Source organism: Nannospalax galili, unplaced genomic scaffold (genome assembly GCF_000622305.1).
Source record: "Nannospalax galili isolate Female #2095 unplaced genomic scaffold, S.galili_v1.0 scaffold2927, whole genome shotgun sequence".
Lineage (NCBI taxonomy): Eukaryota > Metazoa > Chordata > Mammalia > Rodentia > Spalacidae > Nannospalax > Nannospalax galili.
In genome coordinates this window covers 23,252-39,077 of record NW_008355812.1, presented here as the reverse complement: position 1 = coordinate 39,077, position 15,826 = coordinate 23,252, and the positions used below count along the sequence as shown (strand labels likewise).

At 51.4% G+C, this 15,826-nt stretch overlaps 1 protein-coding gene across 1 annotated transcript in view; it reads left to right on the top strand.

Annotated features, from left to right (window-relative positions):
• Positions 1-15,826, top strand: part of Crmp1 (collapsin response mediator protein 1) — a gene marked incomplete in the record, with an annotated part of 69,760 nt that overhangs the window by 40,498 nt on the left and 13,436 nt on the right. The window contains 5 exon segments of the mRNA XM_017803379.2: positions 4,501-4,569; positions 5,278-5,398; positions 8,316-8,472; positions 10,744-10,885; positions 12,077-12,247. Coding sequence (XP_017658868.1) covers positions 4,501-4,569; positions 5,278-5,398; positions 8,316-8,472; positions 10,744-10,885; positions 12,077-12,247 — 660 coding nt within the window.

Here is a 15,826-nt window from a genome sequence, read left to right as displayed (position 1 = left end):
GTGGGGGTGGGGGGCATTTTTCTGCATGTTTACTTGAGTCTCAGAAGAGAAAGGCAATCATTCCACTAAATCATACACTGTCTTGTCTTTGTCTCTGTCCTATTACATCACCATTTTACTTCCCTCCCTCCCTTTCCTCCTTCCATCCCTTCATCCTTCCCTTCCTATAGAAATAGTAACAGCCATTTAAACAATTTAGCTTCAAGATTTCTTATCATAAAATCTTTTGGTAAGGTTTCCAAAAATGCCTCACAAACCCCAGCTTCAGTGTCTGAAATAATTTCCTATTCCCTTCAACCCACATAGCTGTTGAACTTGGAAATGTTTTCTAATTCATGCTCTCGTGATAAACTTGTGCTCACTGGCTGTAGACACACAGCTGGAATTGTGACCTCCTTCCTGGCTGGTAGAGCTGGGAGCTCGTGGCAGGGATATGTTCCAGGACAATGACATAGAAATTGGAAGCTAAAATTAGCAGCAGCCCAGCTGGCTGTGGGCAATGTGCGCAGAGATGGGAAGAAATCAAAGCATTCCTGGGGCTAGAAGCATGGGAACAGACGGATCTGAAGGTGAGCCGTCAGCTCGGGTGACCCGGTCAGGGTGAGAGGAGAGATGGGAGGCAGTGGTTTCCCACTAGAGAGACAGATGTCAGGAGAGGAAACCACAGCAGACAGTGAGGCTGGGGCCACGGCTCTCGCCACAGCACAGGTGCCACGTGGGCATTTACGCAGGTGCCACCTCTGCTTGCTCTGGTGCCTAGGATATAGTCGGCCCAGAAGAGGAACTGCAGCCCAAAGAGCCTCCTCCCCAAAGTCACAGATGCTCAGTCAGAATGTGGGACTCACTCTGCATTCTCTGATCTCACCTCCCTAGAGGAGAGCCCCACAGGGAGACTCAGATTGGCAGAGTGGTGGGTAGTGGGTGGTGGCTGGTGGATGGCCACTGAAGATCAGTTCTTAGAACCTTGTGTGTCGGGGTCGATCACTGTAACAGAATACCAGACTGGGTTAGTTATAAAGAGGTTTGTCGTGTGTGTGTGGTGTGTGTGTGTGTGTGTGCGCGCGCACGTGCGCACATGCTCATGTGAGGTGCATGTGTGCACTGGAGGTCGAAGGCAACCTCAGGTGTCTCCCTCAGTGGCTGTGCCCTGTTTTTGTTTTTGCTTTTTTCTTCTTTTGTCTGTGTTTTGAGATGGGGTTTCCCTGTAGCCCCAGCAGACCTGGAATCTATTCCATATAGACCAGACTGGTCTTGATCTCATAGAGATCCGCCTGGCTCTGCCTCCTGAATGCTAGAACTAAAGTCATGTACCACCATGCCTGGCCCACTCTGTTTTTTGAGGCAAGATCTCTCACTGGCTTGGGACTCACTGATCCAGCTAGGCTGGTTGGCTGGGGAGCCCCAGGGATCTGCCTGTCTGTGCCTCCCCCATGCTGGGATTACAGGCATTCAGCTTTTCTTTTCTATTTTTTTTTATTTTTTATTTTTGGTAGGTTCTGGGATTGAACTCAGGTTTCAGATTTGCATGGTGTCTTAGTTTGTTTTCTATTCCTGTGATAAAACATTAGCCAAAACCAACTTGAGGAGGAAAGGGTTTATTTCATCTTACAAGTTACAGTCCATCATAGAGGGAGGTCAAAGCAGGAACCGGAGGCAGGAACCTGGAGGCAGGAACTGAAGCAGAGGCCATGGAGGAACACTGCTCGCTGGCTGGCTTCCCCTGGCTTGCTCAGCTACCTTTCTCATACAGCCTCGGCCCGTCTGCCCAGGGATGGCACCACCTGTGGTGGGCTTGGACCTCCTATATCCATTAGCAAACAAGAGAATGCCTCACAGACAAGTCCAAAGGCCAATCTGATGGAGGAAATTCCTCAGCTGAGGGTTCCTCTTCCCAGGTGGCTCTAGTTTGTTTCAAGTTGACAAAAGCTAACCAGCACACAGCAAGCACTTTACCTTACTTTGGAACTCAGTTCTGGATATCTACAGGCCTGGTGCCAGCATCTGCTTGACTCCTAAGGAGGAACATGGACAGCTGGGCAGAAAAGTGGAAGAGAAGAGAGGGCCCATGGGAGATTAAGTGGGAGGGGGATGGTGGGCATGGTGGGCAGCACTGGGCTTGCCTGCTGACAGCTGCTCTGGTGGTCCCTGACCCACTCTCCAGACAGTGGGATCTCCCAAGAGAAGCATCGGTCCCTCTTAGTGGCCTCAGCCACTTACAAAGGCCCCTCACCTCTCAGCAGCATTAGAGCAGGAAGTTTTAGAGGAAGAATATTCCTGCTGCCCCTTTGCCCCCCAAACTTCACTTCTACCCCACATGCGAAATGCATTCACTCTGTCCCAGCCGTCCCAGTTCTTAACTGCTTCAACATCAACCCCGGAATCCAAAGCTTGAGTCATCTGAGACTCAAATTCCTAGAGAGCTGGTAAAATTGAAAGCAAAGGGTCTGCTTCAAGATGCAGACAGAACACAGGGCAGAGCTTCCTCTTCCAGAAACAGGAATGGTCCAACCTAGAGCAGTAAGTCTCAGACCCAGCAGCGTAGGCATTAGGTCTTCAACCCAGAATAATCTTTCACGCTATGTTCTACCTCCTGGACACACTGGGGCAGAGGCCAGGCTCCAAGGCTCTGGACAGCCCTACCTCATGATTGGCTGCTCCTGGGGTTAGGGTCACCACCTAGGTGCCTGTGGCTTTCTGGGGCAGGTGTTGCATGTTGCTATTGGTGTTAACATAGTGGGGTCCCAGGGGTGGGGCCCTCTCTCCCAAAGCTCCACCAGCAAACACCAGAAGTGTTTGCCACAGTGCATTCCTGCCTGGGTCTACAGCTGTTCCAGAGCTCTTTGGCCATCTAGGTAGGAGCCACCAGGACCCCACAGCTCCTACTTTCGGTACATCTATGGAAGTAGCTGCAGGTGGACGCTGTCAGGGTTTGCCGCTTGGAGAGGTAGTGGGAGCCATATCATTGGTAGAGTGCAGGGGACCCACTGCAGCCCTGGGAAACTGGCGCTTTGAGTCCTCAAGGCCCTGTCCTTCCGAGCCTGTGGTGGAGGGGCTGCATTTTGAGCCCTGCAAGGCCTCCAGGCCTTTCCCACAGCTCAGCACTCAGCTCGGGCTCCCTGACTCGGGTCAGCCTCCTCCTCCCCCACCGTCAGCCACATCGTCAGCCACATCGCCTCACTCTCTTCCAGAAGTGTTTGCCACAGTGCATTCCTGCCTGGGTCTACAGCTGTTCCAGATCTCTTTGGCTGGTCACACCTTTTTTATTCTTTACATGTCCTGACTGGGACTTTTCCTGTGCTCTCCTTCCTTTGAAGTTATGAATTCTTTCTACATAATTCTTTCTCCTCTTTATTTCAACCTAAGTGGTTAGAAGTCTCCACACAGTTCCTTCTGTGCCCAAAGTCCAGCATCTTCACTCTCAAGCCTTGTTTTCCATGAAAGCCCACAGGCCGGGACAGCACAGATCTGGGACAGGCGTGACCCCCTCCAGTTCCACAGGAGACATCCTCATCTCTCTGGACCCTGTAGAATGGCCTTTCCTTCCTTGTAGCACCTGCTTGCTCTCTGACTGTGACCTCTCACCCAGTCTCAGAAGCCAAACACTTCCTGTAATGGTCTTACCTTCTGAACGCCCCCACACCCCCCACAGAACACCTTAACACTGTGTTTAGGGAATTCCAGGATTGTCCCTCACCCATCTCTGCCCATCACTTGGTTCAACACCACGCCCACTTTTTCGGGTATCAGTATAGCAACAACCCCAGTTCCTGGGACAAATTTTCTGTTTCAGTTCCTTTCTGTGGCTGTAACAAAATACCTGAGCCCAGACATAAGAAAAGAATTATGGTTGAGGAGTGTAGTTTTGGCAGTCCAAAAGTGTGGTGCCAGCTTCTGATAAGCTTCTGATGAAGGCTCCCTGCTGCCCCAGGCCAGGTGAAAACCAGAAGAGGGAGGCAGGTGCATGCTGAAAAATGTGGTTATGTGAGAGTGTAGGGAGGAGCCAGGCTTGTTTTGTAAAAAACACTCTTGCCAGAACTAGCCCATTCCTGAGATGAAAATCCCACAGAAGGGTGTCAACATCCCCTGCTGCCTGCATCCCCTCTTCCTGGCCTCTTACCTCTCAACACCACCACATGGGGGCCCAGTGGCTCTCTGAGTTTTGATGGGAGCAGCTGTATTCAAACCTTGCATCCTCCTTCCTCTCTTTGGTTCTGGGAGATCTAGAGTGGTATAGATATTGCTGTGGGTGTGCATAGGGGATGTGGACATTTGGGGTTCAGAGGGAGGGCAGATGAAGAGGGTGTTGGTGGAGAGATGTGCACATGTGGGGTGCAGGGAGCGGGGGCAGGTGAAGGTGGTGGATGGAGCAGCTGTTTATCCTCAGCCCACTGTCAGGCCTTATAGGAGCCACCTACCAAGGACCTTCTCTGCTCCATTCCCAGCAAGGGTTTAGAGGAGTCACTTCCTCTCAACTCTGGCTCATTCACGATTGTCTCCTAGGAACAAAAACGGATCTTGGAGATGGGCATCACAGGTCCGGAAGGCCACGCTCTGAGCAGACCCGAGGAGGTGAGGACTCCCCACTCAGCACTTGGGGGCTAAGTAAATTCCAGAGCCCTTTAGCTGGAACAGCCTAGTCACCCCAGGCCCCTCACCTCCTCTCTGCTGGGTTCTCTTCTTCCTCCCTTCCTCCCCTCTCCTCAGCTCGGTCCATTCCTGCTTCCCCTCTCAGTTCCCTTCTCTCCTTGCTGTTGTGTCAGGGTATTTAATGAGCAGCTCCACCCCAGAGTGGAATGTCCTGAAACTCTTCTAGAAGCACCAAGCTTGGAGCCACAGCAGATTGTCAATTAAAAGCAACCCCCAAATAGAAATCCTCACGGTGGTTTGGCTGCTGGTCCTGCTGGTGTGGTTGGTCTAGAGCAGGTAGAGATTAAACAAACTGGCCCCAAGGTCCACAGATTTAGTGAATGAATAACACATGCTAGTCAGACACAGGAATGACCTGATGTTTATACAGTGTTCCTTGGGAAACACGGGGGAACACAGAGTCCCTAACAAAACCTGCAGACTGTTTCCAGTCAAGGTCCAAGACACCCATCTGTCTCTTAACCCTCCTGACAGATTTATTTTCACTTATTTTTTCTTCTAAGAACATTTCAGTGAGAAGTGTGGAAGGACATGGATTCTGAGAGAGTCCTGGGAGCTCTCAGTGGCTGCCATTTCCCCCTCTGCCCCTAGCCCCCGCAATGCTATCCTTTTGTTTGTTCTGTCCCCCAGCTGGAGGCCGAGGCTGTGTTCCGGGCCATCGCCATTGCAGGCCGGATTAATTGCCCTGTGTACATCACCAAGGTCATGAGCAAGAGTGCAGCAGATATCATCGCCATGGCCAGGAAGAGGGGTAGGTAGTGTTCATCCTCCTGAGGGGCAGCTGGGTTACAGAGGGGCGTTCAGGGCAGAGGCCTGCCAGGAGCTGGCCACCTTCAGCGCTGAAGGGGCGGCCTGGGGTTGCATAGCATGGAGTGGGTTTTAAGTTTGGGTCCTAATGCACCATTTGTTCCTGAGAAGCTTTGAGCTTCTCACGGTAATGGTCCCTGCCTCCTGGGGTCAAATGAGACCTGTGTCCTGGTGGCTTTGCTGGCTTTAGTGCCTCTCCTGGGTTTCATGTGAAGCTGATGACGAGGGAGAGATGACCTTCAGACCCCGCATCCTCTGTCCTCTTCTGGGCCACTTCCTGGGTTCTTCACCTGACATGGCTCTTCTGGGCTCCGCCCAGGGCTTCCATTAGGAGACTGCGCTCATGGTCACTGCAGGGCCCGAGGGAAGGAGGGAGGCATTTTCCTGGAACCTACAGTGCAGGGGCAGCAGGAGCTGGCCTTGGAGGAATGCTAGCATAGGTCAGCTACCCAGCTCTAAGACTCAGACAAGCCTGACAAGCCCCCCACCAACCGCCCCATTCTAGTTCCCTTTCTGTGACCAAGACAAAAACCACAACCAAAAGCAATTGAGGGGGGAAAGCATTTATTTGGCTTACACTTCCAGACCCCAGCCCATCCTTGAGGGAATTCAGGGCAAGAACCCAAGTAGGACACCCACTACATGGACAGGGCCATCCCTGACTACTGTCTCTGAGTGATGTGAGACTGACCATGGGCCAATGGAGACAGCCATGATAAAATCAGCAATGACAACATAGCCCCCACATCTGTCCTTTCCACAACACTGGATGTGAGACTGACCATGGGCCAATGGAGACAGCCATGATAAAATCAGCAATAAGGACAACATAGCCCCCACATCTGTCCTTTCCACAACACTATGTCCATCACAGCCATAAACTTAAGGAGTTTAATAAATTAATGCACATACTTAATAGATCTGTGAGGGTTCATCTGCGTCCACTTGACTGGATTTTGACAAAATAGTTTTTGTTTTATTTATGTTTATCTGTATGATTGTTTTGCCTGTGTCTGAAAGTGCACCATGTGTGTGCAATGCCTGTGGAAGCCAGAAGAAGGCACTGAAGTTACAGAGAGTTGTTAGCTACCATGTGAGTGGTGGAAACGGAACCTGGGTCCTCTAACTGCTGAACCATCTCTCCGCACCCTTGACGGGATTCAAAATCACTCAAGAGACTTATCACGGGTGTGTCCTTGAGTGTGTTTGCGCAGTTTGAGTCTTAGCACACCACATGTCCCGACAAGCTCTGAGCCTCCACCTCCTCTTTTGTGGCCAGGGTAATGGTCCTTGCCTCATGGTTTAACTGAGGAGAGAAAACCCACCCTGCACGTGGGCGGCACCATCCCCTGGGCTGGGGTCTCAGCCTGAACAAACAGGAGAGGTTGGGCTGAGTGCCCTCACCCTTTTCTCTGCTTCTGCCTGTGGCTGCGAAGTGACCAGCCGCCTCAGGCTGCCACCGCACCTCCCCTTGTCAGCTGTGAGCCAGAATAAACCCGTCCTTCATGAAGTTGCTTTTCTGGGGCATCTTGTCACAGCAATGAGATAAGTAATGCAATCAATACCTGAAATATTATTTTAGTACGTCATCAGCACAAAAATCATTAATTTTTTTTAATTTGACCTCAGTTTTTAAATGTACTGTCTCCAAATCTCTGGCATATTTTACATGTACAACACTGTCAATTCTGACTAGCTACACATGCCCTCAGATGCTCCATAGCCACCTGTGGCTACCCGATAGGCCAGAGCAGCTCTGAGCCCCCAAGACCTTGTTTTACTGTTTTGAAGACCAGGCTCACAAATGGAGGCTTGAGTGGCACAGCTTGCCTGGGCTTTGCTCCATCTTCTGGATCTGGAAGCCCAGGCTCACAGAGGACACAGAAATCAGAATGGAACAGCAGGGGGCAGGAAGTTAAGGAGGCCTTGTGTGGAGCTACTGAGCCAGAATGTGACCACGAGCCACATAAAACAATGTGCATTTAAACGAAGAGAATTTGAGAGGGCGTTTTTAACTGGCACTATCATGTGATACGATTACATGGCATGATCACTTTAAGGTACTCCAGAGCCACCTGTGGCCTCCATCATGGCTGCTGGGGTGGGCAGTACTAGTTAAGAGTATCTCAGTGCTGCTGGGCAGACCTGCTCTGCTGAAGTTCAAAGCCAGTCTCCTCTTGACAGCAGAATGGTCCGGGAAACTGCGGCAGGGGCCGTCGCGGTGTCCCGCCACCCTGGAACCACCTGTGGTGTGTTCAGAAGGAATCTGGGCTTCTGGAACCCAGTTCTCAGGAGGCAGCCCACCAGCAGTGGCTATGGAGATACACCCCAGTACCCTAACTTCAGGATGACCCCCAGACTGCCCCATGCCTCCCGGGCTCCCTGGCAGAGTGGAGTTCATGGTCCGTAGCTGGGAGCTGGTGACAGTCCCCTCTTCCTGGCTTCTCCTCCTCTCTGGGTCGTTCCTTGATTCCTAGCCAGTGTTTCCCGAAATCACCTTCTAAATGTAACAACCCTGGGACCAGACTGCGATGGAGGATTGACTCAGGCTGAACCAAACCAAGACTGCAAATGCACCTCTGCCTCCCATTGTGAGCCCAGCAAAGGAGGCTGTGATAGCAGTGTCTAAAAACAGACGGCAGCAGCTATGGCCAGAGGCTGCCAGGCAGCTCGGCTGGAGCCATCCCCAGGAAGCACATGAAGGGTGTGAGGTTTGGTGCTCACAGGGTATCCCGTGGTGTTGCCTGGGAGGAAAGTGCCTGGTGATCAGCCTCCAGCTGGTCTCTTCTGCAGACTTCCCTTTTGTATGTCAGCACAGAAGCTGTTGGCTATGACCGTATTCCTTGTGTTTACCCCTCAAGGCCCCCTCGTCTTCGGCGAGCCCATAGCTGCCAGCCTGGGGACCGATGGCACCCACTACTGGAGCAAGAACTGGGCCAAGGCGGCGGCGTTTGTGACCTCCCCTCCCCTGAGTCCGGACCCCACCACACCTGACCACTTGACTTCCTTGCTGGCCTGGTGAGAACCGTGGGGTTGAGGGGTTGGGGGTGTGGCCCAGGGGCTTCTGGGGGCAGAGAATGCACAGGTGGGACTGGGCTAGATGCTTAGTGAGAGAGGCTTGGGGTCTGTGTTCACAAAACAAAACTCAGTGTCTTTTCTGTCAGGCCTTCGTGGACCTGAGGCTCAGTTTCACCTCTACTGTGTGTTCATGTTTGTTGATACCTTCTCACAGCAGTTCAGCACAGTTTATGTACCTACTGCATTCCACGTAGGATTCAAGTCCTGCCTTTGACACAGTCACAGAGTCTTGTCACAGCACATACACTGTCTCCATCTCGCTGAGTTTGCTCATTGGCCATGTGGGGAGAATAAAATGCCTGCTATTGCTGATCTAGTTATAGGACAGCAAGTAAAAGCCTGGATGAGTGGATAAGCGGCCACCACTGCTCTTAAAGCATCCATGATGGTACGTGTGCATAGTGTGTGCCGCACAGTAGGAGTGCAACCACTCTAGCCCCTTTACTCAGCCGGTGTGAGGGAAGCGGACTGACGATATAGTATCAAGGCCACACAGTGAGCTGAGGGGACAGGCTGCCCTGGAAAGGGAGGTGCATACTTGGCCTGGACCCCGAGGCTTGGAGGAAGTGAGTCAGGGCTGGAAAAGACAGGACTTTGCAGCAGAAGGAGCCGTGTGTGTGTGAGGCAGGGAGAGGCCAGGGTGTGCACCCACGTGGAAATCTGTCCCCAAACGATGCAGAAACCATTGACTTCCACATGCACCCAAGCCCATAGCCTAGTGAGTGGCGGATGCTTCCTAAAGCAAACAAAGTTCCTCTTGGGCCCCCAGATCTTCGACCCCAGCCCTGACCCTGGCGTGCTACCCTACACTCTTGGCCAACTAAGGAAGGAACATGGCTGAAGAGGCCCTAGGACCCGATGGCTTCTTCTGCCCGTGGTCACAGCCACCCATGTCAGTGCCTCTGGCCTCTACGGCCCTTCTGTGCCCAAGCCAACATCGTGCTGTCCACGGTGCTGACGACTTCTAATGGAACCATGCCAACCCTCCCTAAGGACACACTCTGATTTCTCCTCCCAAAGAGGAGCCTACCGAGCGTGACCTCAACTTGACCCCTAAATAACCTCCCACTTGGCCCTCACTACAGGCTGACCTCACCTGGCCACCCCTGCCCTTGCCTCTCTCTGTCCAGTCCACTAGACTGGGGCTGACAGTCATCCCCAGGCAGGACTGTGCCCCAGGGCCTTTGCATTTACGCCCCCGACCCTGCCCAGGGGCCTTTGCACTCACCCCCACCCCTCCTAGGGCCTGTGCACTCACCCCCAGGGCCTTTGCACTCACTCCCCACCCTGCTCAGCACTTCCACGGGACACTCAGTTTGCTTCTTTGCTGTGTCAGATCTTTGCTGGAAGGTTCCTTCTCAGCGAGGTATTTTCTGCTCATCAGATTTTAAATGACAGCTCAGCTCATCCACATCACTCCTTCCCCCAGTTTGCTCTGGTCTTCTTCCTACACCAAGTCACTGGTCCATGCAGCACACCAAGAAGGAATGCAGGAACCTGGTCTTCCTGTTCTTGCATGACCATCAGGGTCTCACTCTACACCAGACACACAACAAGCATGTGATGTGGCTTTGCTGAATAAACGAATGCAGGTGACCCCCAAACACAATGTCCCTGTGCCTCTACGTGATGGATGTGTCCCAGGCCTTTGAAGTAGACTCAGCATATGTTTATGAGCACCAAGTAGACTGGGCACATGTTTATAAGTGCCAGGTAGACTCAGCACATGTTTATAAGCACCAAGTAGACTCAGCATGTTTATAAGCACCAAGTAGACTCAGCATGTGTTTATAAGCACCAAGTCAGGATCTCATCACTGATGCTGGCCTCCAGGCTCAGGTTCTGGCTGCATCCAATGGTCCTTATCTCTAGCAGCTCAAGGGACCCAATGGCAAGCCCACAGATATGTTGCTCAGCTGTGACCAGTGCACTTGCTCTGTGAGCCCAGCACAAGAGCCTCAGCTGTCCTAAGCCGTTAGCCCCACACTAATACGTCTCCTGCGACATGCACAGACTGAGACTTCAACCTGGGGGTCCACAGGCACTTGCTCGTGGGCTCTGAGGTGACTGGCTTTCATTTAGTGACTGCCTTATTTTCTTTTAAAGCGTTGAGATCGGGCCGGGAATATGGCTAGTGATTGCCTAGCGTGTATGAGACCCTGTGCGCTGTGAATGTAGTTCTGAGCCATACCTTCTTTCTGTCTTCACCAGTGGAGACCTCCAGGTCACAGGCAGTGGCCACTGTCCCTACAGTACTGCCCAGAAGGCTGTGGGCAAGGACAACTTCACCCTGATCCCCGAGGGCGTGAACGGCATAGAGGAGAGGATGACCGTCGTCTGGGACAAGGCAGTGGTAAGGAGTACCCTGTCTGTCCCCTGGAATGTTCTACAAGCACTCTGCCTGACCGACATGCCAACAGGGTGTGCCTTCAGAGCTCTGGAATCTTCCTTTTTAGAGATGGGCACAGATGAGGCCAGAGGACAGGCATGACCTATGAGAAACTAGCCCTGGGGTGTAGTCCTTGGCCTCCTGACTCCACAGCCCTTGTATGAAGAATGAAAAGCTGTTCATTGGTTAGAGCTGTGCTTTAGTTAATATAAAATAGCACTGTGAACTCTGTGTGTGTGAGAGAGTGAGACAGAGAGAGAGACAGAGAGAGACAGAGAGACAGCAAGCGAGAGAGAGAGAGAGAAGTGTTTGGAGCTGGAGTACTGAGTGGGTTGAGAGGAAATTCTTGTTACAAATGAAGCCCAAGGTCACTGTGATCACTGACCTGAAACTGCATCTCTCTCTCTCCCTCTCTCTCTCTCTCTCTCTCTCTCTCTCTCTGTGTGTGTGTGTGAAGGTCAACCTCAGGCTCTCTCCTCAGGCACCATCTTCCATATTTTTTTTAAAAGTTTCATTGGGTTTTAATTTTGAATGTGCATGTGTGTAGCATGTGTGTATATGTATGTCTGGGGGTGTGCATGTGCACAGTGTATGTGTGGAAGTCAGAGGACAACCTACAGGAGTCAATTCTCTTCTACAATGTGGGTCCTGGGGAGCACACTCATGTCATCAGGCTTGATGGCAGGCACCTTTACCTGTAGCGTCATCTTACCAGCCTCCATCCTATTTTTTTTGAGACAAGGCTTCACTGGCCCGGAGCTTTGCAGGTAGGTAAGGCTGGCTAGTTCTGAAGGCCAGATATCCTGTCTCCATCTCCCCACTGTTGGGATTATAGGTGCTCACTGCTGTACCTGGTTTTTTACGTGGGTTCTGGGGATTGAACTTGGGTCATGATGCCTGTGTGGCAAGCACTAGCAACTGAGCCATCTCCCTGGCCTACATTTACCTTTTATAAACCTTGGGCCTGGGTGACATGGGAGACCATTGTAGTGTCTCTTGTGTGTCAGCAGGCCTCTATAGTTGTCCTGCTCTGATGGGACCAGGCTCTATACTCTAGAGGGTGGTCAGCTTTCAGCCATGGGAGGCTAGGACCATGCTACAGACCCTGGTCTATGCTCATCTTTCCTCCCCCTCATGAGTGGGTCTTGTCTTCAGGCTACTGGCAAGATGGATGAGAACCAGTTTGTGGCTGCCACCAGCACCAACGCAGCCAAGATCTTCAACCTGTACCCAAGGAAAGGGCGGATTGCTGTGGGCTCAGATGCGGATGTGGTGATCTGGGACCCAGACAGGATGAAGACCATAACAGCCAAAAGTCATAAATCAGTGAGTTCCATGAGACTTTCGAGTTTGGATGGGTGCTTTGTAGACGTTTTGGAAGCCTTTGGTTAACATGACTTAGGAGTTCCCCAAATCTGTTATGTAGCTGATCAACCACCCCATCTTCTATTGGAGAGACTCCAAGGAGTGGGCTCAGCCAGGCAGCAGCCATGATCTTGCAAGCATCCTCCCTGCCCCTCTTCTCTCTCTGGCTCTGCCCACAGTACACGCACAGCCATTCCCAGCCATCGGATGCCATTTGCAACTCCATGCGGTGTGCTGCTGGGCTCAGAGGTAGAGAGTGTTATTTCCAAGATCTTGTCTAGTTTAGCTAATGTGTTGGAAAAGATCTGATCTCAAAGATCAGAAACTGCCCACTTGGCTTTGCAGGTCACTGCTATCAGCCGGGAAAAGTGAGTCCAACCCAAGAGGGCACACTATGGCATATTCTCTGTATGCCCCAGCTGTGGGGTTGGGGTCATCTCTGCTCTGTCACAGACTCCAACACCTCTTAGCATGACCCACTGAGATCTGGTGTCTAGATTCACATCCACACTCCAGACATACAAGACATATGAGGGGACTACGGGTCCCAGGCTCAGTGGAGTGTGCTAAGGAACTTAGGCCAGGAGTAGAGCATGTGCTCATAGTGGACGACTTACACCGGGGTTCTCACCACCCAGGTCACTGGCCAGGTGCCCATGGACAGGACACTAGCACAGGGAGGTCTCCTAAGAAATCCATGAGGACCAATTGTTGCATCTGATGACATGACCTTTGTCCTTGCTTGGCTACAAGAGGCCTGGCACAGAGATAGAAGTCTTGGTAGTTGAATAGCTGGCTTGGCAACTGTGGTCATTATTAAAAAAATCTTTCCTGGCAACACCACTGGCCGTGCCCATCCCCCATGTCCACAGACAGGGTCAGGGGAAGGAAGTCTGAGGTCCTCCCTGGGGTAGGTTCTGTAAGGCCGGTGGGGCACATGGTTATGCCACCCTGGGTCACGGATGCTGTAATATATGTACCCTCTCTGTGGAGGAGTCAGTGGAAGAGTAGCTTGGAAGGTCTTGTGGGTGAGAGGGTGTACCTCTCTCCATCCTGCCTGCTGAGCTGCCTTTTAGTACACGGGTTCAAGGCTGGCAGAAGATGAGTGTTTGAGTCAGCGCCACAGAGGCCGCTCCTGAGGACCCAAGGGAAGAATAGAACACCTTGAGCTGGTGTTCTATTTACTTTCAATTGCTGTGATAAAACTCACCAAAACCAACTTAGGGAGGAAAGGGTTTATTTGGCTTGTAGCTCACAGTGCATCCTCAAGGGAAGCCAAGGCAGAAGCTCAGGGCAGGAACCTGGAGCACAGACCATGGAGGAACGCTGCTTACTGACTTCCTCCGCTGGCCTGTGCTCAGCCTGCTTTCTTATGCAACATAAGACCACCTGCCCAGGGGTGGCACCACCCACAGTGGGCTGAGCCCTCCCACATCACTCAACAATCAAGAAGATGCTCCACAGACATAGGCACAGGCCAGTCCTATGGAGGCAATTCCCCAACTGAGGCTCCCTCAACCCAGGTGTGTCAAGTTGACAACTGACACTATCCAGTGCAGCTGGGTACCCCATTGGCCTCATAGTCTCCTGGGATCAGTGTGGAGCCTGGGGCTGGGGAGGCTCCGGGCTGAGGACGAGGGACCGGTGGTCACAATCCCGCCTTGTGTTCTCTGTACTCTGTTCCTTTAATCCTTGTGTCGCCCTCTGAGCTAGGGACTCTGTCATGGTTGGTGAGTATGTGACCAGAGAAGGTCCCTGCACTGGCTTCCCATGACTTCTGTAATAGAGTGCCACAGCTGGATTATTCAGCATTCATTTCTTCTCTCATGGTTCTGGGAGCCAAAGGTGTGATGTGAAGGAGTTGTGTGAAGGGTCACGTGTGCCTGGGAGGTTCCGGGTCAGCCTGCTCCACACCAGCAACCAGCCCCTCACGTTCCTTGTCCTGTAAATGCAATGTCGCTCCAATTTCTGCCTCTGTGACTACAGGGCTGTCCCTATGTTCTTGTGTGATATCAACTTTGTTTCTTCTTTCTTTTTTCGTGCTTTGAAGCCCCAGCTAATCTAGAACTCAGTATGTAGACCAGGCTGGCCTCAATCTCACAGAGATCTGCCTGCCTCTCCTAAGCACTGGGATTAAAAGTGTTGGGAGGTCTGGTTCTTCTATTTTTTTTTTTTTTTTTTTTTTTTTTTTTTTTTGAGACAAGGTCTCACTACATAACACATTCGTAGGGCTTGGAATCCTCCACAGCTCTGGAGTTGCAGGCATGTGCCCCCATGCCTGGCCACATCAACTGATTATAAGAACACCAGTCATTGGCTTTAGGGTCCCTGCTTCCAGTGGGACATCCTCCTAACTGGTCCTATCTATAATGACTCTGTGACTCCATTTCCAAACACAGTCATTTCCCAGTTCCACCCATAGCAGCAGGTCCCCGGCCTGTGCGGCTCCCACTGTGAGGACATTATCTTCAAGTTGGTAAGCTCAGGGATGGGGAGGTGTCCCCTTGGGTCAGACCAGCTCTGGTATTTTTTTTTTCATAGCTACAAGGGTAGTTCCGGCTCCCAAGGGCAGTTTGGCCAAAGGATTCCTTCTGCTACAGCCTCTGCCCAGGCCACCACCAGCACCCACTGTCGGAAGTTTGTGCTTTCTGGAGCATGGTTTGAAAAGCTGTAGCAGGGTCTTGCTTTATTTATTTCTTAGATTAGAAATATTACTTCTAATGATTAGAAAGATATCCTATCAGTCAACAATTCATGTTTAAAGCCCCCTTTTCTATAAAAATGCATATGATTCCTCATCTTAGCAGGAGAGAGTAGTTGCTTAAGCCCTAGTCCACAGGTGGCTGCATGTTTGCGTGTGTGTAGACTATGTGCTTCTTTAGTTTTTAAAATTGACATATAATTCACTGCATAAATTACAATGTCACAGAGCATACAGCCAGTGGTATTCAGTGCATTCCAAAGGCTGTGCTAAATCTAGAACATTCCATTACCCATCAGAAACACTGCACTCAGAACAGACCCTCTTGTTACCTTATCTCTTGGTCCCTGGCAGCCACTGACCGACTTCCTTCCTTCCTTCCTCCCTCCCTCCTTCCCTCCCTCCCTTCCTCCTTCCCTCCTTCCTCCTTCCTTCCTTCCTTCCCTCCTTCCCCCCTTCCTCCCTTCCTTCCTTCTTCCTTCCTTCCCTCCCTCCTCCCTCCCTCCTTCCTTCCTTCTCTCCTTCCTCCTTCCTTCCTCCTTCTTCCCCTCTTCCATCCAGTCATTACTTATGAACTTAAAGATACCTTGAAGAGATGAATAACATTCCAGTATTCTCATATGCCCTTGAGAAAAAAATATATATCTGCAGCAGAGGGAAGGTTGGTATAATGTGAAGACTAAAAAAAAAAACTTAGATCAGAAATGGCATCCTTTCCTCCATCATTTCTCAAACTTTTGGCTTAAGTAGAGAGACAACATATCCTTATTTCTCCACCAGATCTGTTAGCCTGGTTTGCATGTGTGTTTGTGGATTTCTACCATATAAATGTATCCCTG